Source organism: Chelonia mydas, chromosome 1 (genome assembly GCF_015237465.2).
Source record: "Chelonia mydas isolate rCheMyd1 chromosome 1, rCheMyd1.pri.v2, whole genome shotgun sequence".
NCBI lineage: Eukaryota > Metazoa > Chordata > Testudines > Cheloniidae > Chelonia > Chelonia mydas.
The window spans coordinates 144694314-144721305 of NC_057849.1; the positions used below are offsets into that span (position 1 = coordinate 144694314).

At 40.0% G+C, this 26992-nt stretch overlaps 2 protein-coding genes across 11 annotated transcripts in view; one reads left to right on the forward strand and one right to left on the reverse strand.

Annotated features, from left to right (window-relative positions):
• LOC114020260 overlaps positions 1-12341 on the forward strand; it is a 51801-nt gene extending 39460 nt beyond the window's left edge. For 2 of the 3 annotated variants that reach the window (XM_037901993.2, XM_043538009.1), the window contains 4 exons: positions 538-663; positions 2761-2905; positions 8281-8517; positions 12032-12340. In XM_037901993.2, the coding sequence (XP_037757921.1) occupies positions 538-663; positions 2761-2905; positions 8281-8517; positions 12032-12089 (566 nt within the window). In that variant the 3' untranslated portion in view covers positions 12090-12340. Of the gene's footprint in view, positions 1-537; positions 664-2760; positions 2906-8280; positions 8518-12031 lie in introns of all 3 variants that reach the window. The other variant, XM_037902001.2, reaches the window with a different exon arrangement.
• Positions 12342-15537: 3196 nt separating this feature from the next.
• TAB3 (TGF-beta activated kinase 1 (MAP3K7) binding protein 3) overlaps positions 15538-26992 on the reverse strand; it is a 75913-nt gene continuing 64458 nt past the window's right edge. For 7 of the 8 annotated variants that reach the window (XM_037902049.2, XM_043538012.1, XM_037902041.2 and 4 more), the window contains 2 exons: positions 24418-24501; positions 15538-20016 (listed from right to left, as the gene is read on the reverse strand). In XM_037902049.2, the coding sequence (XP_037757977.1) occupies positions 19868-20016; positions 24418-24501 (233 nt within the window). In that variant the 3' untranslated portion in view covers positions 15538-19867. Of the gene's footprint in view, positions 20017-24417; positions 24502-26992 lie in introns of those variants that run through there. The other variant, XR_006287886.1, reaches the window with a different exon arrangement.

Below are 26992 nucleotides of genomic sequence, written 5' to 3' on the forward strand. Positions count from 1 at the left end.
ATGTGCTGTTCCTGATAGCAGAAATATTGCTTAAGATCCATGGTCCTGTACACCAGTTTAGAAAACTCTGATATACAAGTGATTTATGACATGAGTTTAAGGATGTTGTTTTTTTATTGTTTACTGCTTTCTGCATTAGAGTGTTCAAATGTAAATAAATAATAAAATCACATTTATAGGCCAAAATGATGTGTAACTGTCAGAGAATGGAAAAAATAGCCTTTTAAACAAATTGTTTAGCTAGTATATTCCTTTATTAATAAATAGGATAGTAATTTTACTATTAAGTCTCAGGTTCATCATAATAAGCTTAGCTTTTCTTTTCTTAATGTGGTATCAAATTCTGCTTTCTGTTTAAAACTAAGATCTGCTCCACCATCCATGATGGTGGCTGCTAGGTGCTACACCATTACAAACATAATAATACAAGACTATTAACCCGTAGTGAACTTTTACTGCTCAAAACAGTAATTGCGTCTTTACAGTAATATCTAGAGCTGGTGAAGTTGATATGAGCAAACCTTTTTCTTTCTTTAGAGAGGCAACAAGAATGTTCTAAAAGCAATGCCTCCTCGGTGTCTATGAACAGCGAGTCTACGGAGATTCTGGTCACTGGATACCATGATACAGGCTTAAAGAAAGAATCTAAGAGAAACTCAAAAGGTACATTGTTTTAACTACATACTGATTAGAGTTGTTCATTAAAACTCTCTCCAGGTCAATTGATGCTTTTTTCTATTGCATTACATAGAATTTTTATTTCCAATACCTTTTATATCAGTATATATTCTACCTGAACAGAAGAGTTAATTCTGTGGTCAGAACCCTGCTGGTGGTTAAATAATCTTGCCATATTTTCACATGCAATCTACTGTTGTGTAAATATTCAAACAAAGCATTGTGACTGACCTTTATTCATACTTTTGGGAAATATTTGTATCAGAATGATCACTGCTTCTCAGCTGGGATTACAATAGTACTTCTTTTTGAAAAAGCTGAATATTCACAATAGCAGTCAAACATGTTCTCTGATATATATAGTAGGCCCTGAGGTTCAGATACTGCACTGATAGGTACCCTGAAAGTACTTTAGATATGGAAGTGTGTTGTACAAATAATATCAAGGAAGCTTTTAGCTTTTAAAGTAAATTCTAATCATTTAACTCTTGTAAGTATTATATTTATTTAGTTCTGTTTTCCCTAAGAAAAACCCACAAGAGGGGTCTCACCTCTGTGAGGATCCTCAGACGTACCATTTTTGTCTACCCATAGAAGAGGCCAGAGACCATACATGGCTTGGGATCTTGTAGATCACAGCAGGGTGCTGCAGGAGGCCTTTCCCATCTGCATGGAAGTTTTGCAACCCTGCACCAGCCCTGGTTTGGTGGCTCCTTGGCAGCACAGCCCCAGATTGATTTATTTTTTTGATCAACTTCCTCATGGTTGTTCAGCTCAGTCCCTGCCCTTCCCCCAAGCCTTCAAAAAGGGGGTGCAGTGGCTTATCCTTCCTGGAAAACCAACACACAGACGTTCCCCTACATGCATTGATCCCTGGGAGATGAGCTGTTAGGTAAGAAAGAATCTGTGATTAATAGGGATTGCACACCTGCTGTTAGAGATTACTTAGCTTTAAAGTGTCATCTGGAATTTCCAAATTCATAGATCACTAGCTTCTTTTTTCTATTATGCAAAGTTAGGGTTTGTGAAATGCGCTGGCTCTTGGGTTTGGGAGTCTGAATCTGCTGAATCTATATCACTAGTAGACAGGAGCAGTGGCTATTCAAGTTCCCCGCACTGCCTTGAAGTACTTCAGCAAGGTGCTAGAATCATAGAATCATAGACTTTAAGGTTAGAAGGGACCATTATGATAGTCTAGTCTGACCTCCTGCACAACGCAGGCCACAGAATCTCACTCACCCACTCCTGTAACAAACCCCTAACTTATGTCAGAGCTATTGAAGTCCTCAAATCGTGGTTTAAAGACTTCAAGGTGAAGAGAATCCTCCAGCAAGTGACCCATGCCCCACAATGCAGAGAAAGGCAAAAACCCCCCAGGGCCTCTGCCAATCTGCCCTGGAGAAAAATTCCTTCCTGACCCCAAATATGGCGATCAGCTAAACCCTGAGCATGTGGGCAAGACTCACCAGCCAGACACACAGGAAAGAATTCTCTGTAGTAACTCAGATCCCACCCTATCTAACATCCCATCACAGGCCATTGGGCATATCTACCACTAGTAGTTGAAGATCAATGAATTGCCAAAATTAGGCTATCCCATCATATCATCCGTTCCATAAACGTATCAAGCTTAGTCTTGAAGCCAGAAACGGACTACTCTCTGTGTATGCGCACAGTTCCAGTTCATGGCCAGTTAGCCTTTGGACCCACCTTTGAGACTACCTGTAACACTGCCACTTCTGATGATAGGATGTTTAGTTTATTTAGACAAATCAAACATATGACCATTAGAAATTGAATTGTGCCCGCAGTTAAGTTCACATGGGTCAGCTGATAACCACTTTTGCCCTAAGCGGAATTGAACCAGGGACTGGTATTGAAGAACTTCGTCTATCATTATGAGCCATTCTGTTGATGCATCAGTGTATTACTTCCAGACAGATAAGGCTAAGTTGCCGTTTGTAACCAAGTTTGGTAAAAATTTCTGAGGATACCTTTCTAGTCTTCGGTTTAGAAAATCCATGAACTATGTACAACTTCAGTGCACCCTCTGACCATGCTGATTTTATTGCTGCTTTCAAGATGGTGCATGTGAGGAGATCCCAGAACCGTGTGATGATGATGATGTGTCTGCAATCAGCCAGCACAATAGGACACGTCATCGGAACTCTCTACAGAATGATGCAGATGTAACAGGCAGACTCTGCAGTAAACATGCCATGAGCAGGTAATTTAGAATTAAGTTAAATAATTGTGATTAAAGCAAGACAATTTTGCTAGACATTTTAAAAGTTTTCTAATCCGATTAAAAATCTATTCTAAAATTAAACCCTACCCAAGCAGAGCTCTCTATTACGTGGAAAAGCAGAGACTCCATGAAGTCTACTACAGACTCAGCTAGTGCTAATCTGCTTTCTCAGAAAATGCTCAGCAGCTTTGGTGATGGGCTGCAGTATAAACCTTAACATAGAGATGCTGATGAGCACATCCAGAAACATTTCAGCTGTTCAGGCACTGGTAGAATTAAAGTCTCCCTCTCAATTTAATTTTCTGTGAAAAGAAGTGTGTGTAAATCTACTTAGCTTCCCACCCTTGTCCTCACTTCCTGAGGAATTCGGAATGGTGTGTGAGGTTGAGGGGCTGCTTGTATCGCCACTTTCGTAAGTCACTATATTGTTAAAAGCACTTAGTCTCCTGACACACATGCCAGTGGCCTCCCGTGTACAACAGTCATTGTTAAAATGTCAGCTAAAATCTTCAAGTCACTGTCCTCAAGCAAAGACCCAACTGTAATGGTAATGATATGCCGTCCAGAATTCCCTGATGGGCCACACTTTGTGGCTTTGTCAAACCAATGAGTGAAGTGGATTCAAGGGTTAACACACGCTGCTTCTAGTTTCTCAACAGACAAGTTAATTTCAATCACTGTGGTGGAGCATGAGGAAAGAAGCAGCCATCACTCAAAACTGTAGGGCTTTGGTAGATCAAAAACACTGTGAATTGCTTCTGGAAACTACTTTATAACTAGTACAAGACTACAGAGGACCTGTGTAAAACATACCATGCTAGAAGCCCTTTAAAGGAAGCACGCACACACTTACTAAAGTTCTCAAATGGGCAACCCTGTATAAGGAACCACTGCTGTATGGCAGAGCATCAGCCGGTGGCAAAAGCTTGGATAAATGCAGTGAGGTCCACCTCTGACAGGAAATGTCACAACTTCCAAGCTAACTGTAGGTGAAAAGACCCTTGGCTACTGTGGAACCCAGGAGTAGTGGGGAATCCAAATATGAAGCTCACTTATAAGATAGGCATCCCCTTACAGTAGATGTTTCTTCACGCCCATCAGTATCATCTTGATTCTCATCCACAAGGTGTTTCCGCAAATTTGCTCCTCTGCCCTCCTTCTAAGATAGGACCCCCTCAATGTTTATAACTTATGTTTTTCAAACAAAGAAAAAACTAAATTGTATCTCACTTGCTTTGTGTACTGTGCCCTTAGCATGCATCAAAATGTTCTTGTTTAACTAAAGAGTATTGCTGGTTTCACAGCAGCCAGCGTGACTTAGCCTTGACCAAGAGGAAGAGTATCCAGGGCCATTTAGTCGTTGGACTGAGGCTATGGGATAAAGGGGGTCCTTTTTCTTCTTGTTGTTGTTGTGAGGTGGACAGCTGTTCGTTAGGAACGGAACAGTTATTTCACATAGGCAGGAATATGCAATCAGATGATGATATATTTGGTTACTACCAATCAGGGCTGGGATTGAAGTCATGGCCTCATAGTAGATGGTGCTATCTAACAATTCTCTAAGAGACATTTTTAGATATACTGTTTTTGTTTTTAAAATAGAAAAAACACTCAGCCTAATTATATATAATTTAATTTAGTGATTATGACGGGTGCCGGGTTGGCTGCCAACGTCAGCGAAGTACTATAGACCAAAACCAGGATGGCACTGGCTACCCCAGGGCATGCTGACTTGTATCACTGTGCCAGTGCACACATTCCTTGTTCGCTAAGGACCACCTCAAAGGGCAAGAGGGTAGAACCATTTCCATGCTTATTCAGTCTGGTAAGACGAACAAGGTATTGGAGATCTTGTAAACAGCACAAAATTAAGGTAATATTTGACAAGTTATTACTGTTAGAGAAAAATAAGCAGTGTTCATGATACTTGTCGACTTCAGCGGAATCTTAGGCCAGTGACTTTAGCCCATTGCCAATTAAATGGCTGTATATTTGGGGGCAAGCATTTGTACATGGATGGAATTGGCATGATTGAGTACAAATGCTTCCAAATTTATAGGGAGCAAAACACACAAGCCACTAATCATTTCCACCTTCCCCTCCATCTTACAGCCTCTTAAATCAGCAAGCTTCCCATTCGGAACTCCAGAATATTAATTTCCTATCCATGAGCAATCGGCCCAGGACCATTCACTCAGGAAGTCTGTCATTTTAGGCATGAAGCTTGGAGGGGCTGAAAAAGAGTAGCACCTACAGAACCAAAGAACTTGTGCAGCTAGAGTTCTGATGTCAGATACAAAGCTAGCAGTAGCTCTTAGGAGATGAGAGTTAGCTCCTGTTGGTCCAGGGATCACAGAGCGGCCACACATCCCTGAAAGAGTTCCATAGCCATCTCATTTTGCAATAGCAGAACTGGACTGAATGCCCATTGGGGAGCTAGCTGGGGCCAGCACTGGCTGAGGAAGCAGCCTGGCTAAGGGATGTGTAGCCTCACAGTTTCCTTTAGCAGGGTTCCTATGAAGACCCTGGTACAATTTAAAACTGGTCTTCTCTGATACAGCCCCAAAGGAGGAGCCAGTTCTGCTGTGTTGTCGGTATTCATGCATCAGTGAACGTAAATCCTGCCTCTGGCATTTGTACTGAATGATGGCCAAAAAAAAAAAAAAAATGTTGCCAGCCCCTATGTAACAAGAATTCCATCTTCAGTGTTGGCTCAGGCTTCCGGCCCTTGTGAACTGCTGCTAGAAAAAACATCCCAGGACTTTGCCCAGGAAAGCTTTTGTAGGGTCAGTTTTCTTCACCTTGTGCCATGCAGGTCATTTTAGCCTGTTATGGTTCAGGTGGCCCATGGAGTACCTATTCCCTGAGTACAATATCCAGTTTGCTGGCACTCCTCAGTGTATTATTTATACCCTAGGTGGCACTTACAGGGTGCATCACGATTTCACAAGCTGTTCAAACATGCACTATTGGTCCAATCCTGTGCCCACTTAAGTCTATGGCAAAGCTCCCTTTGACTTAGATGGTGCAGGATCAGGCCCAAGGCCTCATAACACCCCCTTGATAGGAAGAGTAATCACCTCCATTTCAGAGGAGAAAGCAGAAGCTTGTGGACTTGCCCAAGGCCACACAAAGTCAGTGGCAGAACTAGGGTTATAACTCCAGAGCTGACAGACTAAACAGGGGACTGAGAGCTATTACCCAGCACTGCCTCTGCACTCTGGCATGCAGTGAAAGGCGGCAGGCATTCATCCAAGCCCAGCCCATAACACAGAGAAGGCGTCAGTCATTAAATTTCTGGAGTGTCATGAGTAAAAAAGGAGACTCTCTGTTGGGCTTCGTGGAGAGATCCAACTCTTTGAATAGCCCCCGTCACAAAAATAGGAAATTAATCACAAAACTGACACCTCTCCTGGGAGCCACATCTGTTCTGCTCAGGTCAGCAGCTCCCTCACTCAGGCTGATAAAAAGACGTACAGCATAGTGTATTCTGATTATTGCTTCTCATCTAGACTGGTGTCTTTTGGTCCCTTCCTGCAGACATGTAAGACACTGGCTGTGCAGATATCACATCACACTATGATCACTTGGGTTTTCAGGGCTGGTATAAGTTACTTCATGGTGTGAACTGCCTGCTTTAAACGCCAATATGTTTTTGAAGGACCTAGAAAGAAAAATCTTTTTGCAGTCAGTAGATTTAGCTTTGTGCAAGCTGTCGATTTCTTTGCTCGAGGCCGAGTAAGGTTTGTCTGTGTGTAACAAAGTCAAAGCAGTTGATAAATCACAATCTCAGCTAAAGGCCTCTTCCGTTCTTTTACTTAACATATATAAAGGGAATTCAGACCTGCACAGGAATCCGAATCTGTCAGGACTGGAATAGATGCATGCACTTTGAGTTTGAAGAACTGTATTGGTTCTTTATCTCTGACCTTATGACCTTTTACACATTCTCTTCCCCTCAGTCATGGTTTCTCACTACACCACTTTTCTCCAGAGATTCTGAATTTGGGAATGAGGCCTCAAACCTAGTTTTAGAGAATTCCTGAACTAACTGTTCGTAGTTCAAAATCTTGTCCAATAAAGTGTGCTGAGGGATTTCTTAACCCTCTGCTTTGGTGTAAACCAGACTCCAAAGCAGTTCCCCAGTTTGTTTGCACACTAAGTTTTTATCAGGCACAATGAGAAATACTTAGGCTGATGCTTTATTAAGAAATGGAGGGGTCTGGAACTTTGGCCCCTTGGAGATGAGGGAAATGGGGAATATGCCGAAGGGAGGAACATACATGAATATTTCAGGATAGTGACAGGACACGTTAGGCTTCTGATCCACTCATCCAGGACATTTTGGTGTACACATCCACCATGATATGCGTAGTTCAGGTCCTCTCGTCTGGAATGCCTTGCTAGGCCCCTGCTGCCTAAGGAGAAGGCAGGTGAAGTCAAAAGTGTTAACTTAGGATGGGAGTGACTCTGCTAGCCTTAAATTTTGCCAGATGGCAAAATCACACGTCACCACATCTGCACAGCCTTCAGAGGTCTTCCCCCTTCCCCTTCCCTAACTTTCACAATGCTTAACTCTCCTTTGATCCTTTTATGTGTCATGGTGCCTTCCACAGGGCCATTTCCATTTGGTTCACAATACTGGGTGATCTGTTTTAAGGCATGGTGCTCCCATGAGTTTAGTGAGCTGGGTTAAGCCACAGTCTCACGAATAAGGTAAATTCTTGGCACTGCAGTTGGTCCAGCAAGCACCAAAAGGAGAAAGGGAGGGGAAGTGAAAGAATTGAGAGGCCTAACAATTAGTGACAAAAGATTTACTAGGTCACCTATTCCATTCCCTGACAGAACAGGATTACTCCATACAATACACTTCTAGCACTTTGTCGGATTCATTGTTAGTAAGTCCCAAGTAATGGGCTTTCCCCAACTCATTCCCAGTGGAGATGCAAATTATATTTTTGCTATGGTTAGTAACTATGCAGGCAAGCAATGTTGCAGCAAGCAGTGATCAAGAAGTGCAGTGGGACTGCTTATGCATTCCTATCCCTTTCTAGTGAAAGAATGTAACAGGAGAAAAATACAAAACAAATCTACCTGAGCTGCCTCTGTGCTGTGGTAGGGCAGAACAACCCTCCCTCCCCCTAGAAATCTTTGTGGATTGGCAACTGAGAATGAAGTTTTAAGAAATGTAAGAATTCTAACTGGAATTCACAGGGCATTTATCCAAGTGGATCACAAACAAAGTTATTTGGTACTCTGAACAGAAGCCAGCAAACAGAGTTCTTCAGAATTTAAAATTAGTTTCACTCTTTTAGAAAAAGGTTTTGCTTTTAATTTTTTTCTTTTTACACCAGGACTCCTGTGGGTAAGGTGCTGTTACCAAGACGACCATTTGCACCAAGAAGTGTTACAGACTTGACAGTTGGAAATGTGGTGAAATTCTCCCGTCCAGCAGGGAAAATCAGTAAAGGAACTATCAAGTACTTGGGGAACCTGCTTGGGAGAGAGGACGTGTATCTTGGCGTAGAACTGGAGGGCAGCGAAGAGGGAAAACATGATGGAACATTTCAGGGAACACGATACTATTTCTGGTAAGATTAATCCTATAAACAAAAAAACAAAAAAGCCTTTACTATTCCCCAGAAAAATATGTAATTTATGGTTCTATAAATATTAGGAATTATTTAATATATTTGTCACAGTATATCTGCTGATAAATAGCTTAGGTTTTATTAAATCAAAAATATGTATAAACAAAGCAAATGTATTTTTAAAACCATTGACCCTGTTCTACTATAACTTTCATTTCAGTTATACCAAATAAGCAATGCAGATTTTATTTTGTCTGGCAGATGTTGGTGCACCAGAAGTGACAGTTCTTGTCTGTACCATTTACCTCTTTTCTGAATGGTCTACAGCAGGGGTCAACAACCTATGGCATGCGTTCCAAAGACGGCATGCGAGCCGATTTTTAATGGCACGCTCCTGGCCAGACCAGCCCCGCTCAGCCCGCTGCCGAACCCAGGCCAGGACCCCAGCAGGCAGCAGTGTGCCATTAAAAATCCTGCCTGCCCCGCTCTTCTCCACCCCCCATGGGGGCAGGGTGAAGAAGCTTGGTCCTGCCAGCTGCTGCTGCAGGGCAGGCAAGCTCCCCCCCTCCCCTACCTCTTCCCCCAGCATGCTGGGTTCCTGCCCCTCCTCCTTTCCCTCCCTGCCACTGATCTGCTGATGGCCCTTTGCGAGGGAGGGGGAGAAGCAGAGCCACAGCGCACGAGCTGCTCCAGGGAGGAAACGGAGGAGAGGTGGGAAACGGGGGTGGAATCAGGGCATATCCCCTCCAGCCCCCTGCCGTGAGCCGCTCTGGGCAGGGAGCGCCCCCATGACCCCAGCCCACACCCCCAGCCCTCTGCCCTGACCCCTGCACCACCCTCACACCCCAGCCTCCTGCCCTGACCCCAGCATCCCCGCATGACCCCAGCCCTGACCCCAGCCCCCCCATGCCGACTCCTGCACCCCCCTCACATGCCTCCAGTTCCCTGCCCTGACTCTTGCACCGCCCCCCACATTCTCACCCCACCCTGAGCACCAAATGGGAGCTCCTGCACCACCACCCCCCATTCCCACCTGCACCCTTGCACTGAATGGGAGCTGCCCAGGTAAGCACTCCACACCCAGACCTCCTGCCCTAACTCTGAGCCCCCTCCCTCATTCTAGCTCCTGGCCAGACCCTACACCCCAACCTGCTCCTTCACCCCCAGCCCTGTGCTCAGTGCACTCCCACCCTCAGCTCAGTGCAGAGACAGAGGAAGACAATGAGCTAGAACCAGGGAGAAGGTAGGTACCCACTCTATGTGGGCAGGGCCAGGATCCCAGACCGGCAGCGGGCTGAGCAGGGCCAACAGCTGGGACCCTGGCTGGCAGGAGCCGGCGGACAGAACCCCAGACCAGCAGCGGGCTGAGTGGCAGCAGGCTGAGCCGCTGAGCCCACTGCTGGTCTGGGGTCCCAGCTGCCGGCCCCTTGCCAGCCAGGGTCCCAGCTGCCGGGCCCGCTCAGCCTGCTGCCGGCCTAGGTGAACTGAACCCCAGGCTGGCAGCGGGCCGGCGGCGTAAGATCAGCATTTTAATTTAATTTTAAATGAAACTTCTTACACATTTTGAAAATCTTGTTTACTTTACATACGACAATAGTTTAGTTATATAGACTTCTAGAAAGAGACCTTCTAAAAAATGTTAAAATGTATTACTGGCACGCGAAACCTTAAATTAAAGTGAATAAATGAAGACTCGGCACACCACTTCTGAAAGGTTGCTGACCCCTGGTCTACAGAATTATTATGGAGTCAGCAAGTTACTGTCATGTTTCTCAAAACAAGCAATTTTAATAAAAGTATCCTAGATTTTTACCAATTAACTAAGAGTAGGAGGGTTCCACCGCAGTGAATAGTCACCCATTAAACAAATTGCTTAGCTAGCAAAGTTTCCATTTTGCATAATACACTGAATTACAATACAACCATATTTTAACAAGTATAATATATGCTGGATTAACCAGTTACTGCAGCTTTAGAAATGACTCAAAAAAGTGGAAAAACAGAAAACAAAATATGGACGACTCAATATGTCTGTGTAACAAGATTCCATCTCCAACGATCAGACAAAAATCCCCAGATAAGTTATCGGTTTCCAAGACAAAGTCTCTTTGATAATTAAGAAGCACAAGAGATGACTATTATAAATTGTTTTTACATTTTTCTTGAACAGCAACCATTCCTGTAACACAGTTAAGCCTCATCATCTCCTGTGATGGAACACACCCGAATGCCCTTCATCAACAGTATATAACATTTTTAGAAGTGAAGTTGGCCACTACTCAGAAAGCAAAGCAAACATCTCTTCTTCTGTCCTTGAGGCAGCAGTCACTCCTCAAAATTTTCCTGACCCTAAATCGCTTTATAAACTGATTTCGATTAGCCCTAGGAACCAACAGAGAGAGTCTGCATTTGTGGGAACTTCTCCAGGGCCACCAGAATAATAAGCAGAGAGCAGGACCAGGTACAGAGTCACCCCAGGTATCCCAGTTACACAACTAACAGTGATGGGAAGCATTAATGGTAATAAGGGACACAAGACTCCTGGCTGTCCTGGATCGTCAGTGAGACTAGATGGGATCTCTACTCTGGAGAGATTGTTAACATCTCCTTTGACAAGCAGAAACTGCCCCCAAACCTAAATCATGCCATTGTCTAGTCAGTATAAACCACTATACAGACCAAAATACATATGGCATCCAAAACACATGAAATCCATTTTTGTTCTCGTTTCTCCTTGTTTGACTATTGCTGTCCCTTGTTTAGGCTTCAGTCCTCCTTTTGTAGTCTTGTTAGTGTGAGAAAATTTTGAAACCTCAAAATTCTGAGGTTTTTGTAAACAAAAAAAAAAAATCACATCATTCTGTGGTTTTCTCCCCACTTTCTCCCTCAAGAACAGTATGATTCTTGAGAGACAATGAGCCCATTTTCACTGCCAGGTCATCTAGCTTTGAAGTAAAATGAATAAATTTTCAAATTTATTTAGGATAAAGATTGTAATGCATGGTGTGGCCACCTGTCCCTGCTTGTAAGGTAATAGTTGGTGCACTTACCAATCATTTAGCATTTCCGAGACAAGACCAGAAAAAAGGGGTGTCAAGCCATAATGGTCTTCCAAGTTCATAACAAACACAACATTATGCCAATCAGCAGACTGAGTTCAATCAAAGGTGAAAAAACTGGTTTTCACTTTGGTTTAGGGCAAAGTCCTACTGTCAGTTCTGCAAACCTTGGTATCAGTTGAAATATTGCATATTTAGGAGTAACAAAAGTTTGGAATCCAGATCTTTCAGATCCAAAAGCAGAATTTTATTCTATTAGACAAACCAGATTTTGCTATATTGATTTGCAGAAATGAAAAATTTTCATTTTATATAATTAAATACATGTGCTTTATTTGGAGAGAGGGAGGAAAGCCGCATTTTGTTCTTCACTACTGTGGGGTTTTTTACATGAGCCATAAGACAGACCTTTTGTGAACATTAACTGAATGTTTTGTATGGGTTTTCCCCCCTAGCAAACCTAACAAAGGCGTATTTGTGAACTTCAGCAAGGTCATTATGGCATGGGAATAATGAATCCAGGACAACCTATAATAAAAAACGCCCCCTCAAATGAGCTATGGACTTTTACAGCAAGTTACTGGAATGCTATGCCCTTTGACTATCTGCAAAGAAACTAATTATATTGCTATACACAGTGCATTTGCCAAAAGTCTATCGATGTATTTCCTACACATTTTATTAGAAATGTTTATTTTAAAATATTTTCTGGAACCTTTGTAGACCTTTTTGTAAAATAAACATGACGTATTGTCGTCATTCCTGAAGGGAGACTCTTTAATGACTTGATTGGAATTTACTTACCTGACAACAACATAGCATAATCAGCAATTTAGCAAACCTTTAAAGAAGGAATTACTTGTTAAAACAAACACCTGTTCCTATAAAACTTCACACAGCACATCTATAATATACCAGAAGAAAAAGATTCATTCAACTGAAAATCTGAAGTGTTTCACTGATAGGAATGTTTTATGGAAATAGCTTGCTTTTTGCCTCTGTATATAATTTAAGGCCTGATCTACATTAGAAAATTTGGGTTAATTAAACTGGTTCAAACCTGTAATGTAGCTTAAATTAAACCAGGATGACCCTCACTTAAATTGGTTTAAGCTAAACCAATTGAAATAAGGGATAAACCACTTTAAGTGCATCTAGAGGTTTGCACTGGTTTAACTACACCAATTTAAAAATTAATTTAGTTAATCCAGTAAAAATTTTCTAATATAGACAAACCATAGTTATCTCAAAGTATAGGACACACACAAAACCAAAAATCAACCTTTGCAACATTTTAACAACTGCAGATATTTGCCACTCTAACTTCATTATTATTTTAATGTTCAAATTAAAAAAAAAAGTCAACTATTTGTTCACGTTTATCAGCATGAAGTGTGCTCTTAAAGTAGCATAACAATGAACAATAAATGCTTTCAGGAAAGGATACTTGTTTTTTAATTTTGAGAAATTAAGGCCTTGTCAACACACAAAACCAGCATTTGTTTAACTAAAGGTTTGGTTTAAAAAACAATGTATTGAAACCAGTGCAAATCCCAGCATGGACAATCATATCAGTTTAAATCTTGTTTATATTATTTTAGCATCAAAGCTAAACCAGTGTAAACCAGATTTAAATCAATGTAAATGTCTCACACATAAAGGTCTAGTCTACACCAGGATATTTACCAACCTAGTTAAACCATTATAATTGTTTGTGTGGATGCAAACCAAAAAAAAGTACAGTTACTCTAAGAGTGTTGACATGAAGTGTTATAGAAGTAATCATGGCGGTATAATTATACCAGTATAGTAATTCTGGTACATTTCCCTAGTAACAAGACCAAGTTGTACCATTTTAAATAAATTAGTTTTAAAACTGCACCTTTAGTTAAATTAGTGCAATATTGGGTGTGGCACTGCTAAGTAATTAGAGGCGTTTGTAGTGTGGAACAAATTCATATCTCATTCCATACTTCACATTCAGTACTTCAATTTCTATTTGGTGCTGATTTTCCAGCTCACATGCTAAGCTGATGCTTCATCTATTCACATTCTGTTGAAAGCAAAGTGTTAAAACTTATCTTGTTTCTTCCACCTTGCCGCAACAAACACTGCAGCTGAAGTAAGGATATTAATGTTTGATTTGTAGGCTATGTGGGAGCAAAGCTTACCTGACCAGAGCTGTTTTCCTTTGACAAAACTTGATGGACGTAGGAAGTTTTGTCAATGCCACGTTCTATAGGTCAGGCTCCTTGTAAGAGGTCGTCTTTTTAGTGATTGTAGATGGGGGAGTAAAGCATGCGGGAAGAGTGAGACAGCCTACAATGGAGTTATGGGGGACTGATCAGGGATATGGGAGGGGGGAAAGGGACTCAAGGTATGGGGGACCAACGATGATGGTATAGGGCGTGAGCAAAGCTCCTGAGGCAGCATCCAGAGGATGAGTGAAGGAGAAAGCAGAGGAATGCTAGTGTTTTCCAGACAGACTAGCAATGGTCCAAGTGCTCCATCAGTTCTTCTCCACAATCTAGCTAATCAGCAGCTCCTCACATACTAGACAAGGATGCAGCCCACAAACACAAACTTAACTGTGAACCCATAGCTAAGTTTGTACAGCGAGTATGAATTAGAGGACGTGAATGTGTGTGCTGCGTATGTTGAAAGTAAATATAAGTTTGTCATGCAAGTAAAGAGTCTGCGTGTGGGCACTGTGTTTGAAAGTGGGGAAGACCTGTACACTGAGGTTATCTTAGTTATTCTAATGTAGCCTAATTTGATGATTTCCTTGATTTTTATTGATTGCTGTAACACAAACCACACTTGAGCAATCTTAACGCTAAAGCAACCAAGTTTGTGTGGTATTATGATGTAAGGCAATCCCTTCCCTCATAGTAGGTTATCCCCCACACCTCTCTGCCCCAGTTGTGCTACACTGGATTTTTAGAAGCTCGAATATTTCTTCATTTGCTACAAAACAAGAACCCAAGAAACTACAAAAACATTCATGTTGCTCCCACAGTGGAAAGTATTGCTCTCTTCACTGGCATTGGCAGCACCAGGAGGACCCATCCTTGCTCAGTTACAGCATAATGGCTTACATTTTAGGCAACAGTCCCAAACTAGAGTTTTGAGCTAGGTTAAATTGGGGATCCAAAGTTAGCTTGGGATTAGTTAGCTTGACTGTTCCTACTGAAGTAAATGGTTAAACTCCCAATGAGTTCAATGGGAGAACAGTTAGGCCAACTCTGAGCACTTCTGAAAATCCAGCTCATGGAGCTTGAATAGTCCTCATTCAAAGTATGGAAACCTTTTATTTAGAATTCAACAGACATCAGCAAGCCACAATTTGAGACTGATTTTCATATAAATTAGATGAAATCAGTTATCTAGCCTCGATACACTTAACCTGAGAAGCAACAATTAGTACTTACCTACCACCATATTTCATATAGAAGGGTTAAAAGGATCAGCTGAAAAGATTAATTCTTATAATACCTACCAGATCACATGACAAATCAATTTAATAAACTTTATAGTTTGAAGAAAGATACTGCGCTAAGGAAAGTATCTTTGCAGTGATTCAACAGTCACACCTGTCATTCTTAGGGAAAAATGACAAAAATTCTACACCATCATATACTTTTCCTCAAGCCTTGGGGGGTGGGGGGGTGGAGTTTGTGGAAATCTACAATAGATGTTCAACTGCCATGAACAACAGCATCTTCTGGAATCAGAGTGTTCTCTGGCTTGCTGCTGAAAGGAAGAGAGATCAAAACACTTTGTGAACATCATTTGTGCACAGTCCCAATCCTGCAATCTGATCTGCACAAACCACGTTGGACTTCAGTGGGACACCACACACCTCAAAGGTCTGCCCCATAAACCCACCTGCAAGTTTGGGGCCCAAATCCAACACAGAACAGTTCAGAGGCAAATATATTGATTTACAAGGACACAAATGAAAGTTTGATATAGTTATGGGTTTATGGAGAATGCTACATTTTAACACAGAAACATGTTTAGTTGTCAAAGCAAGAAAATTTGGTATTTTGGAAATGTCTTCTACTACACATGAGAACAAATGCAGGATGTGATGTTTTCTTAGTTTATTAATTTATTTTTGCAGAAATCTGCAACTTTCCGAGTATGCATTTTCTGGAGATACCACACATGCATAGCCTCTTAATGCTTTTGTACAATTTCATCTCTTGGTAATAATCTCATTCACAGCATATACATCTAAAATCTAGAGACATCGTATTTACAGGATTTAACAAGATCTAGTCTTGCTGTTTTAATGAAAAAATTTAACAGGGTTTCACACAGCAGGAAATATGGATTAGATACATCGGCGCCACCATAAATAAATAAATTTCAAGAACAGAGTTTTAAAAAATTCTTTAAGGTCTTGAAAATCCAAAATTATAATATTGCATTAACTCCAATGACCTCTTATTATTCAAACAAGTCAAGAAAAACCTACCTGTATTAATATTTATAGACAAGCAATGAGAATGCCCCAAACTAAAAAATACAGCAAGTTTCAATCATGGCCAACTTTAAATAATTATGTTAACATTTGGAAAGAAAATAAAATAGGTGCAGAACACAAGAAGCAATATTGACTACAAGACGCTTTGTTTGTGTGCATGTCTTCTCTCTTTATGGGGTGGAGAGTCACAGTAGTATCATAGCATGTAAATTTTACAGTCTCAGAGAAGCAGTTAAGTATCTCAGTCTACCTTGAACTATGAAAGCCATTTTCACATTCCTGGGTACACCAATGAATATTAAAAAGGATCAAGATGACAATTTCATTTTTAACTTATTTGATAGTCTCACATTCTTTATTTTTTTCCCCATTTTGTTTTGTCCCAATTTCAGCTCTTAAATATTTCTGAATTCAGTTTCAAAGGATTTTACAATCAATCTTAATGTCAATATATGTTGCCATGGAAAAATTGAAATGAGAGTATAACTGGGATAGATACAGTAACTGAAAGCAAGCAATAATATACTTTTAAAGAAAACAGGATTAGGAAGTACTAAGACTGAGCCCAGCTCTTTAAAAATTATTACACCTTCTCATCACACCTCCCATCTTAAGGGAAAACACACGTACCACAGACACACAAATGCACAACTCAATCTGACCTTAGACTATATTTTACAAAGTATTTTCTTCTTAGCCCCTACTTGCCCTTCTCCCTCCCAAACAAGCAAGGTTGATAATTACATCAAATTTGAAGCATAGCCAAGTTTAGGATTTCTTTTGGTTTGCTATACCCTGAAATATTGTTCACAAGTCCCACTCTGACTAAAACTTTTAAAAAACTGTGGTTGTAGGAATGGATAATTGATACTAATAGATAAATATAAAATAAGCTTTTATAAAAGTTAATTTAGATGAATTGTGAAATCCTTTTGAATACCTAAAGTCCAAGTAAGTTACCAACCGAACTAGTCTAATAGCATGGTTGAGGGAAAGCTTGTTATTAAAAATAAGTAGTGCATTAACAACACAACGGCATTAGCATCCTGCCATCCACACACATATACACTCAAAAGTTTTATACAATACAGTGCATTTTATATGCCAGCTGACATTACGGTTTTGTGTGCATTAAATAAATATTACACGAAGAAACCTTTTTTGGCATAGTCTACATTTCAGTTGGAGTGTGAAGATGTTGCCTGCTTCCAAAAGCAAAATGAATGATCTAATATTTAAATATAACTTATGTTCTAACAAACGAAAGATTCAAGTACCATATATCGTTCTTTTACTGCTAATGTTTGTTCATTAATTTAAAATTTTCAATATTTCTTGTACAACCAACAAATGAACTGAAAAAAGCTCAAATAAAACTCAGCTTTGCTCTTAAAATCAACTTGCCCATTTGATGGCACTCTCTCTCACCCTCCCAACAGCATCTCCTCACAGGTTGCCTCTTTTCTGTCTTCTGCTAGCTGGTGACAGCTATGACTAAGATTAGAATGTCTTTGTAACACCAGAAACCATGCATTTCGGATTATTAGAGCTCACAGAATTAATGAGTTGCATGCATTTTTTTTTTTTTTTTTTATAAACAGCATCTACACTGTCTTAAAACAAAGTGGCACAACTGTTCTCCAGCATGCTACTGTTACTCTCATCTGATGACTCATTTTAGTTATTTTTGCTATTCCAGCAGAAACTAAAGCTGTTAAAAAGTCAACATAAATAGGACTGAAAACTGAAATCATACAAAAGAAAAGGCATCATCACTGAAGAACTATGACAGAATTGGTATTGTATTGAATACCTGAATATTCATCAGGTAATGATGTTGCTAATCTCTCAAGGAAGAAAAATGTTTTCGGTAAAATACTTCAGCTCATCTGTTTTCCACACTGTCCCTTCAGTTTTGCCATACTATCCATTTATACAAAACAGAATTACAAAAATTTACTCTTATTTTTAACTTCATCTGGACAGCGGGGATTTTTGTTTTCTTTCAGATATGAGCTCCTCATCATACAGTGCAAAATCATCATCAACTTAAAAAGAAATCTCAGCTCTGATGCCTTTGACTTCATTTTGCTTATTAATGATGCACACTTCAATTGATCTCAAGCAGACTTATTAAATAGATTTTAGGTTATGCTGAAGATTTTACGATTGAAGGAACATATTTCAATATCATACCAGATAAAAGGTAGTTCCTGATCTGAAACACAAGACAGCAGTTTTTGCTATCATCTTTTTAAACTGCATGGAGGGAAGACACCAGAAAGGCAATACAGGCAAAAACAACAAAAACTTTCAAATGCCGTGAAAATGTTAGATTTCACACAACAAAGTTACAGTGTAAAAATTCAATTGCATGGTACCAGCTTCTTACCAATATGAAAAACATCCTAAATCAGTCTCACAATTTCACATCATAATCATTCAGCTGCCCAAATCCAGAAGTTCTGATTTCACAAATAATGACTGCTTTAGTACAGCAAACTGAAGCATTTAAACAAAACTGATCATTTAATATAATACAATACATTAGATGCATAAAAGTACCTGCATGGTTTTTAGTTTGCAAGTGTTTTGTATTCTTCACGGTATTGCAAACATTTCCTGACCAAAATTAAAAAATGCAGCACGCAACTTTTCCAGATCTGCCATCTGCTATTTTATACAGGCTGATTTATTAACAATGTGCAAATAAATCTTTATTGAAGAGCTAACATTGATTAATTCTTTTTCAGCTAAATCAGGATTGGGGCACAAAGTACCTTCTGTGCTGTAAACATCAAGAATTCTTCACAAAATTGGAAGCAGAAAAGGCCTAAGTAACAGGGTGCAAACACTTCTCATACATAATCATGGCTGAGCTCAAATCTTCCAAACAGAATTTGGAATAGTTCTGGCATTTGGCATATGTTCACTGTTCTGCTACAGGGCAGTCTTAGGAGAACGTTATTTATAAAAGCATAATTTACTTTTAGCTTTACCACACAAGGACCAAATAAAAGCATGCAGCACTCTCTTCATCAGTAATATGGTAGAATTAGTTCTTAGTTAATTACCAGTGTTGACACTGCTTGGTGAGCACTCTACAAGCAAAAGGGATTGTAGAATCACCTCCGATTCTACTTTTTGTAAGGCTCATACAGTACCTCATTTTTGCACCAGAAGTCACAATCTCAAAACAGCAAATTTTTGTGTAGATTTAAATCACCCTGAAAAAAAGCAGCGATTACAAATACCCTTCTCTCTGTTTTCTATATGTTGTAAAATTTACAGTTGCATTTTCCTGTCTTCTTTTTCAGTAGTTTACAATCCAGAAGCACAGGGAGCCTTTGTTTTCCAGCTAGCTGGGACCAGGTAGGTCAGCTATGGCTTCAGGTTGTCAGGATAACTGTAATATTTCACATCATTACTAAAAGTTCTATATTTAAAAATTAAGAGCCACTAAGCAGTAACTGTAGCCACAGGATTAAACTGCAGCAATCATCTGTTTTCCTGTATACATTCTTCAAAGAGTGAATCCTTTTCTGGTTTTGGCTATCCTTTCTGCTTTGCTCACTGCAATGGCATAAGAAAAGAATATTTCCCTACCCGCCCCCCCAAATTTATTCTTTAGAGCAGTACAAGTGGAAACAGTTTCACATCTTTTCCTCCCCCCTCATAATCTGAAAATAGTTGACTGGCAAAGGCCTGGCAGATGGACTGAAAGGTTCCCCATGTTTCCTTCTCCTATGGCTGTGGGCTCAAGAACCTGTTTTCAACCTAATGCAGACCCTTTCCAGAGTCAGGTGTAATGTGGCATTTCACACTGCTCACAGCGGTTTAGCGCTGGGTGGTTCAGAAAGGTGCAGCTATCACAATTCCATGGAGCCCCTTCAAAGTCTTCATCTCTTGGCTGAGTCTGTGGAGTCTGTTTGGAGCTGGGTTGATGCTCTAAAGAAAAAATAATGTTATTTTTCAAACAAAGCCTTCATAAGAAAGCATACCATGCAATTTTAGTAAATATTTAGAGGAGTAGATTAAGTAGATTTCATCTGCTAGCTAGTAGTTTTCAGCTGTGTTTTACAGACATCTAAATGGCACTGTACAACCTGATTAGGATTTGAAATTCAGAATGTACAAAATACATACATTATGTATTTATTACCTACTGAGAAGGCAGTCCAAAGCTAATGGCTGTTAGCAGGGAACGACATGAATTCACCCCAAGGCCCATGTAAATGCTACTCATGTATGAGTCTGTACATGTATCAAAGGAAGGGAATTTTCTAAGAGAAAGTGGGTTTGAAGACTCCATGCTAAGTGCCAGGCATTCAGACCCAAAACTAGTCTGCAGTGGGCTGACAGCAAGAATCTTGACATCATGCAGGTCCATTGCAATGCACTCTTGCCCTGTGGTTGCCAGTAAATCAGTATACTAGAATTGCATGTAATACAACATATTTTGCTTTGGTTTGTACAAATATGCCACTAGTAGTGCCTACAAAACTTCCATTTAGGAAGAAGAGTTTGAAGGTTCTTCCTTCTGTTGTCCTTTTACCTATTTAAACTGCGTGTTTCATAATATTACGAAGAGATACTAACTTCAGAAGCCGGATAATTATTTTTAGTTTTTCATTTGATAAAAACTCTTTAAAAACTTCCAAAAGGTTTATATTTGTTCTTTGAGGCATGACTCCTTTTCCAATTAGATTCTTCTTACCATCAACCAGAATTTAATAAGAGCCTATACTTTCACACAGCACCCAATTTACATATTAATCGTTTTACCCTAGTGACTTCTTCCAAAAGTCTTCTTTCCATATTTGTTATTAAAGGCTATCAGTAATTCATAACAAGAGATTTACCACAAAACCCCCCCAACAAATAGTCTAATTCACTTTCCTGTATCTAAAAGTTGACACTGTAGAATGCCTCAGAGGAAGATAAATGCCACACACCTTTCCTACCCCTTCCTTTAGTCCAGGGGTGGGCAAACTACAGCCCGCAGCCCGCTTCCGGCCCACCAGACGTCTTTATCCAGCCCTCGAGTTCCCACCAGGGAGCGGGGTCGGGGGCTTGCCCTGCTCTGCCTGCCCAGTGCTCCCCAGCCCCCGACTCTCAATTCGCTAGATGAGAACCATCTTCCAGCACGCAGAGCCACACTACGCAGGCGCGACGTCACCGCACTGTTTCCGGGATCAGAACCCCGCCCTTACATGGCGGCCCTTTCCCCACACGGCAGTGCACCCAATCCCTTCCCGGTCTTCTACGGCCCCACCTTTGAGAGCCTCGAAACCGCCCAGGGGCTGCACCTGTCTCAGCTAGGGTACCTGGTATGGCCGCCTTGGTGTCACTGCCAGCAGTGCCCCCAGGTGTTCCGGTACTGCCCCTGTAGAACCCCTCCCCCCTCGCCCCACACCCCTGAGTCCTCCCTCCCCCCACCTTGGTAACATCCCTTATAGAGCCCCCCCACGCTACATCCCATAGAGTCCCCCTCCCCCACCGGGCATTCATGGCCCGCCATATAATTTCCATACCCAGATGCGGCCCTCAGGCCAAAAAGTTTGCCCATCCCTGCTTTAGTCAGTGATAAATTCCATGGAACTAGCATCCATGAAGTTATAGGGGAGGGACTGAGGAGTCTGTGTTCTTAAACAAGATAAAGAAAGAAGGCAACACCCTGACAAACAGACAAACGTGTACAGTATACTTTGCTAAAAAAATGTTCATAGAGGAATATGAGAGAGAGAGAGAGAGAGGGGGGGGGGGGGTTTGTGGGAAGATCTGAGGGAGGGTATATTCCCTCGGGAATTTATTTAGGAAAATACCTGGATTTGGTTCAAGAGCAGTCTGCTCTTCAAGAAATGTCTCTTATGAAAGTCAGGGATAAAAGGCATTTCTTGCAAATGTGATTCAACAGTACCCTGAAAAGGAAAACTTTTGAGGTTGGGCAGTCATTCCAACCTTCTTTCAGTCTGGTGATAAGAGTTTTGAAGATATTTCTTTGCTCCCCTTCCAGCAACGCCCTGAACTGGGGCATGACCCAACTCACACTGGTGTCAAGTAGCTGAGTGTCAGCAGTTGCTCATAAAATACCCTCAACATTTATTAAATGTGTGTTTAAAATTGATCTGTGCCCTAGGTCAAATATATTTAGAAATCAAACCTTTATATTTCACCTTTTTCTGCAAAAATCTAAAACATGTCATGTTGTCAAGACATACTGGAGAAAAGAATTCTCAGGTTTCATTTTTTTTTTATCTCAGATCTTATCCATTTTTCAGACAATTAGTATTTTGTCCCAGGTTACTTGTTAACTGCTTCACTGTCATCTCTTTGAATTTATTACAAATTACTTAACCTGAATTTTACCCTTATGTTGGCACTTTCTAGAACAGTAGTAAAATACATACTTAGAAGGATGTAAATATGGCCCAAGCCTATCAAAGTCTGAAAAGTTTAATGAACTACAAATTGATTGTCAGTTTTTTAAATTGCACAGCATTGTCAAAGTGCTACAAACAAACTACTAGTCACTTACTGTATACTGTATTTGATGTACCATTTTTACCACACAGCACAAACTAATTTACTTTAGATATTGCACACATTCCATCAGACCCCTGACCAAAGAACTGACTTATGGCACCACATTCTGCTAACTACCTATTTAACCTGTATACTTTGTCTGATAATGGCCTGACAGGTACAGTCCATTAAGAGATATGTCCTTATCCAAAAAACAGTTTTAACATTACTATAATTTTCAGTAGCTTAATCCAGCTTCACTTTCTATGCACTCTACTTTTCTAGCCAATACATCCTGACAGAAGGGAGGATAGAAAAGCAAGCACTGATCAATATCCATTGCTCTCATTTCATTTCATTGTCACACACTATCTTTTGAAACACTATGCCTTGTGGAATAATTGCTTTGTGCTGTTTTCCTGCAAGGCATCAGGGTAAAAAAAAGGAAAGTTTAGGTGTACCTGTGGTAAATTTATCCAACTCTCTGCCATATCCTGACTCCTGCCCATTCTCTACTTTGTTTTCCCTCACTCCCTTCCCCACTGTTCTACTCCTGTTTAAAGCCATAAGACAATTTAGGGTTTGTCTACAAAGTCCACAGTTCAAATGTAAATACCTAAACAGGCTCCTAAATCTATATTTAGGCTCTTAAATAAGTGTCTTGATTTTTCACCCACCCTAGCATGCTGAGCAGTAACTCCCTAGTGTGGACACTGCGCGCGCAAACTAAAACATACTTAATTTGTGTTAATTTAGTCCTCTTTCAAACAGGACTAAGTTAAAGGCCTAAAGTTAGGCTCCTAAATCTATATTTATGATGTTAAATAAGCATTCAATTGGATTTAGGCTCCTAAGTGTCTCAATCACTTTTGAAACGGAGATAGTCTCCTTAATCAATTAGGCATTGCAATGCTGAGCACAGCAACACCAAAATACCTTTGAAAATCTGGGTCTAAACGACTTGCGGTCACTGGGAGTCTGTGACAAAGACATGAATTGAATCCAAATCTCCCAGATCTCAATTCTGCGCCTCAACCACAATAGTATTCTGCAATCATACTATCCACAGGACAAAAGAAGTGAAGTGTGAACAGCACAGAGCAAATAATACTGACTAGGTTAGCCATTGCAAAGTTTTCAGTTTTGGGGGAACAGCCTACAACATATGGACCACAGCACCTGTGGGACTCCTACTACTCTGAAATATTATTAATACTATGAAATTTACTCTCTGTAATTCTGGTCAAAACGGTGACCATTGAGCAGACAATGTTAATGAGAAAAAACACAAAATACCAATTCAAATTATGAATTTGTATTACCGATTTAATTTATGTATGCCTACCACTGCAGTTATGTTTATAAAAATCCCAGTAATGAACGTTACGGGAAGACTGAGGCATCCTAATCTAAATAGGAGTTAGCCAAAATTATTTATTTTAAAAAATGTGTTAATTGGAAGTTCAAGTTAATCTGAAATCAACAGTAAAATCTTATGTATTTTCAGTTTCTTTTCTATTAATGAGCAGTATTATACATAAACATATGATCAGAATATCAAATTTTAAACATACTGATAGAACATAGCTTTCAGTGCCAGTGTTATTGTTGCTGTATCAACATAGATCTGTTTAAGTGTCTTAGCTGCACAGCTTGTAAAAATGTATAAACACAAGTAGAATGTTTCCTGCTACTACTGACTGTATAAAAAGAATTGCCTTAACGCTTACTGTAACTCATGGAAAATCTCCTTCTCAATGTGAGAACTACTAAATAACAATGAGATATATGAATGGTTTTCTTGGCCCTTATTTAGCGACTCACCTTTTTTACATGGCTTTGGTGGCACAACAGGACCAGGCTCTATATTATCATAAAAGTTGCTCATGGCTTTCGGATCAAAGTTACCTGGTAAGAGGAACATAAATATAAACAATACTAAGAAAGGATATTAGAGAGTATATATGTAAAACAAGTCCCTTTTTATATGAAGCATGTTTACAGCTTATTATATCTTTCATATCTTTCTGACTCATACCATATTATCCCATTGCAGCATTTACTGTGCAGGCATACTACTATACTGAAGAAACTAGCAGACTTGCCACATCTCCCTGAAATTCTGCCACTCTTCACAACTAGGTTGATCAATAAAAGCTTCAGTATTCCACAGACTGCAATGATAACTAATAAAGGTTTAAATAAGCCAAATAATGCCTAAGAGAAAAAGGAGATAACGCTTCACCCCACCCATCTTATTTCCTATGAGGACGCCAATTGTTTAAGGAACTATATACCTAAATTGAGATCTCCTTGACCATATGGAAATGGAATCAAAATAATTGTGCCTAAAAATGGTACTGTTTTGTTAAGGGTGCCATACTAAAGTTTAACATTAATTTTTTTTGAAAATAAAGAAATTAATAACAGCTGCTCCAAACTGCTTCTAAAAACTTCTCTAGAAGTTCAACTTTCAGTGTTGTATAAAGAACTCTCCTCTGTAGTATTTTAATTTTTCCTCTGATATTTTCAGCTCGTCTCCTAAATTTTCAGTTTACTTGCTCCAGATTAGTTACACTGTGTCTCTTCCTCTTCTGTGTCTCATTTCAAAAGGTGGAGCTCTTAATAAACTGGCAGAGGAATGTACTGCAAACCTACTGTAGCTGCAGATGCAGGAGAGAAAGGGTTGTAAACAGGAGCTGCTTCCTGATTGTTGGTTAGAAAAGCAGATGAAAATCAGTTTGCGTTTAAGTGAAGAGTAGCACTCATTTCTGAACAGTTCTCTCTGGTCATACCCTTCTGGATATGAATCCCAGGGTGTTTCTGTTCTTCATTTTCATTTATCCTGTGAAGTTTCACTGGTCTTTTACATTTCCTATATTCTCAGCTGGACCTGGCACACAGGTTTAATTTTGTGGTTAGCAGTGATTGTGTATATGCCTAATTGTGAATTTGACACCTGTCAATCCCATTTCAGTGTTGGTGTTCTGATATGCAATTTATTTTAAATATGCTTATTTATAAAATGGTCCCCACAGAGAATGAGTTGTCTGCATGCTGTGGGAATTTGTTTTTCAGTTTGCTCTGAAAGTTTTGCAAGTTGTGTCCTTTGCTAGAGGACATTCTCATTCCATATTCTTCTAGCTTTTTTTTTTTTTTTTTGCGTGTTTCTATGGATCAGGTTTGAAACATCCAGATAAACGTTTAAAAAAGGGGGGGGGGGAGGGGCGCTAAGATTCTGTTTGCTCTGCATGGACATCCAGGATCTCATGTCATTTTCTGTAAGAATTGCCACTGGAGCTCCTGATATCCTTCCCAAATCTCATCTCTGGCAGATGGGCTGGATGAATTCCAGTGGTGTTGTATAAAACCTCCTGCTATGAGTTGAGCACTTTCAGCTCCCTAGGGAGGAACTCGGCAATCCAGGAACTACTCAGCAACTTGCAGGACCAAGCTCTTAGTGAAATCTGAGTCATGTTCTATTTCTTTTAAATGAACTGATGCTAAGTCATTCGGGTATCGTTACCAGTGTTTAGACATTCGGGAGGTAGTTTATTTGCTCATGACACAAGTGTTTTGTTCTAGTCATCTGAAAGCTTTCCTCTATGTTTATTTCATGTTATGTTCTATTTCAACTTTTACTGGATAAGAGGTTTTCTCTGCATATCTCCAGTTTTGCTTTGTTTTCATAGGGCAGCTTCTATTTGGACAACAAAGTTTATTTCAGTGTGTTGGATTGTTTCATAGATAACTGAAAATGCAATTTATTTTTCAGGACAGAGCTTCTAGGTGAAGGCCCCAGAGATTTACAATTTAAACTGTTTTTCTAATACATTTACCACAAATTTCCTTCGGTGTTTTTGAAAGTATCTTTTAATTAGAATTATTTGTATTTGCTGGATTTTTGGATTTAAGGCATGCTGAGCTGCATCACTTTCAGGGTCCTTGGTGCTAATTCTTCTAATTCTTATAGACCTCATTTTCCATTCTTTTTCTCTAACTTCAATAGTTTGCCAAGCAAAGGAACGTGTTGTTAAGATACATTGTTCAGTTGGTATTACTTTCTTCTTTCTTGTCCTAGCATTAAATGAGACAAGATTTGCACCAGACTTTTTAGACTATAGTCACTATGGTCTTTTTTATCTTGTAAGGCTGCTCCATGTGTCTTCAAAATACGGATGTGGCAAGTGTGCTACCAGTTTGGAAGTGGCAGATGTGACACAGCAGGTGCACACGTAGCAATTTATTAACTACAATTTATTTAGTGTCACAATAAGTCACAGCAAAGAGATACATTTGCAGCAACAATGAATATATCATGAACTAAAGAACTTGAGTATGGAACCATTATCAAGGTATGTCTATTTTTCGATTCAACTATCTTGACAAAGTCCTTTCA